The sequence below is a fragment of the Lactuca virosa genome, chromosome 2, assembly GCF_052849685.1.
Source record: "Lactuca virosa cultivar CGN04683 chromosome 2, Lactuca_virosa_CGN04683_v6, whole genome shotgun sequence".
Classification (NCBI taxonomy): Eukaryota; Viridiplantae; Streptophyta; class Magnoliopsida; order Asterales; family Asteraceae; genus Lactuca; species Lactuca virosa.
In genome coordinates, this window is record NC_136427.1 from 278789126 (window position 1) to 278791544 (window position 2419).

Here is a 2419-nt window from a genome sequence, read left to right on the forward strand (position 1 = left end):
TGGTCGGGTTGAGGCGGTCATGCTATGTGTTGAAGGCCAAGATACCCGGGGCTGTCTGGATAGGCTATAGGCCCTGCGAGGCGGTCCAGTCATGCCGAAGGCCCGGCAACCGGTCCGGATAGGCTGTAAGCCCTGCGAGGCGGTCCAGTCAGGCTGAAGGGTCATTTATGCACGATGTTGCTTGTTGTGTTTATATGGTGGTACTTTTGAGGAACTCGCTAAGCTTTAAGCTTTGGCTTACGGGTCTAGTTGTTTCAGGTACTTCTGATGATCGCGGGAAGGCGAAGGCGTGACCGTACACATCCTCCTGTTTCATGGACTTATGATTTTAGGATACTCTGATATTGTTAAACACTTTGAAAACAATGATTTGTAAACATTTTATGATTTTGGATTGTTTTGAAAAGTTTAAAATTGTTGTGCTTTTTGAGATGTTACAAACATTGTTTTATATTACAAGTAATTTATGTTCTAAGCATAAATAATGAACTAAACTCCGAGAGTGTAGTTACAACTTGTTTGTGCTCAGCTTGTTACTTTGTTGTAACAGTTAAGTTGCAAAACATTTTTCGGTCAATACAAGAGCTTAATTTGTATTTCTTCTTGGGTTAATTGGCTTAAAAACCCATTATTAGCTATTTCTTTATAATTTCTCGAGCTTAATTTGTATTTCTTCTTGGGTTAATTGGCTTCAAAACCCATTATTAGCTATTTCTTTATAATTTCTAGCTTTTTGCTAGTTCCGTGTTTAATAAGCTGTTAAAAAAATTATATTTTGTCTTGGTGTTCATTTCATTTAGAGTTGCTGTCTGTTTCTTGACTCAACAGGAACATAATCGTAACCAACTGGTACATCGTCAAAGATCAATACAAAGTGGGGTGATGCCTTTGACACAGAAGGATTGACTTGGTCTTGATGTGGATGATGCTAATTTCAAAATTTTCAAGATTTAATGAAGCGAGATCAATCAATTTTGTGTTGCCCTTTATAGGCAAAGAAGTATTATTAAGAATGAGTGTCAAATTCGATTTAGTGCTTCAATCAATGCTGCGAGATATATTTAAAATGTGCATTACTTTTTATGGTCAGTCTGAGATGTCGATTTATAAATTGAACTTGTTGGAAATTTTAGGCGTGATACAAGATCGTGGTGAGTCTATCTGAAAGGCCCCCTTACAAAATGCTCTCGAAAATCAGAAGGTGGCTCCAAGTATTCAGAAAGGAATTGTTCATTCCGTTGCGCAAGAATTACTAAAGTGACAAACCTCAAAAGAAACAAATTAAATGGCAGTACTTATGCAATACGTTACACGTGGAATTGTTAAAGAAAGATTTGTAGGTCTTGTTGATTTGAATGAGAAGACTTCATTATCTCTTAAATCTGTCATTGAAGACTTCATTAACGTACAAATCTATAGTCAAAGGAATAGTACAAACTATACAAAACCATCATCTTGATTAATCTTATGATTAAGATTTGCCATGCATAATATACGGAAATTAAAACAATGAAAACGAACAACGATGAACAAAAGTAGAATCCTTCAATAACTATTCATGTTCAAAGCACAAAATTCAAAGAAAAAACACTACACGACCAAAACATAAATTGCATATATAATCCCCGGAAGGTAACCCAATATCGTCAGCAATAAACAAATCCAGAACTCGATCTGCATATTCAACAATTAAACTCCATTTAATATCAAAACATCATCATCATCCTTTAATTTTTAGATTCTTCTGTAAAACATTCGAAATTCTGAGATGATCGGTAAACAAACTCATAAGATGTTAACATGTATGACGAGATCTTGAGCCTCCGATTATGGTGAAATACAATAATTTGGAGACACGAATCATCTCAGAAATTGGAAAATGGAAATTGGAGATTGGAGATGAAAACAAGAGTAATAATTAAGATTACTTACACCACAACCATATCGAAGAAAAACGCCAATAGGAGGCAAGATGATGGCGAGTATAATCTCTACAAACGTTTCAGCCCCCATTTCTTTAATTTGTGATTGATCCTGTTTTTTTATTTTTTAATTTTGCAGGGAAGCGAAACGAGAGAGATGGAGGGAGAAAGAAATGTCGGTTTTGAGTTAGATCCAACGGATTTGAAAAAATCAAACAAGTGTGTGTTAGAAACGAAAACAAACTCTCGAATACGTGTCACCTAAGAATGTTATGAGGTTGCCACGTGGATCACAGTTGTTTTACACGTGGACTTTCACGGGACACCTGGACATCATCCGTTTGACCCGCTCGGACGGACATTCTTTGTCGATGCCTTCTTTCCGTAAAATGAGATTTATAGTTTTTGTTTACGTCATTAAGTACAAATTTGATTGATTTGATTTTTTCCTTAAAATTTAAGTCTGACAATTAGGTTGGGTTTGGTTGGCGGATCTG

The 2419-nt window shown here is 36.0% G+C and overlaps 1 protein-coding gene across 1 annotated transcript; it reads right to left on the bottom strand.

Moving 5' to 3' along the window:
* Positions 1-1438: 1438 nt before the first annotated feature.
* LOC145157029 (salt stress-induced hydrophobic peptide ESI3) lies at positions 1439-2103 on the bottom strand. The gene is made up of 2 exons (XM_079076186.1): positions 1933-2103; positions 1439-1674 (listed from the first exon to the last, which is right to left on the bottom strand). Exons 1-2 carry the CDS (start codon positions 2011-2013, stop codon positions 1591-1593), a joined length of 165 nt encoding a protein of 54 aa, XP_078932312.1. The 5' UTR covers positions 2014-2103; the 3' UTR covers positions 1439-1590.
* Between the last annotated feature and the right edge of the window lie 316 nt (positions 2104-2419).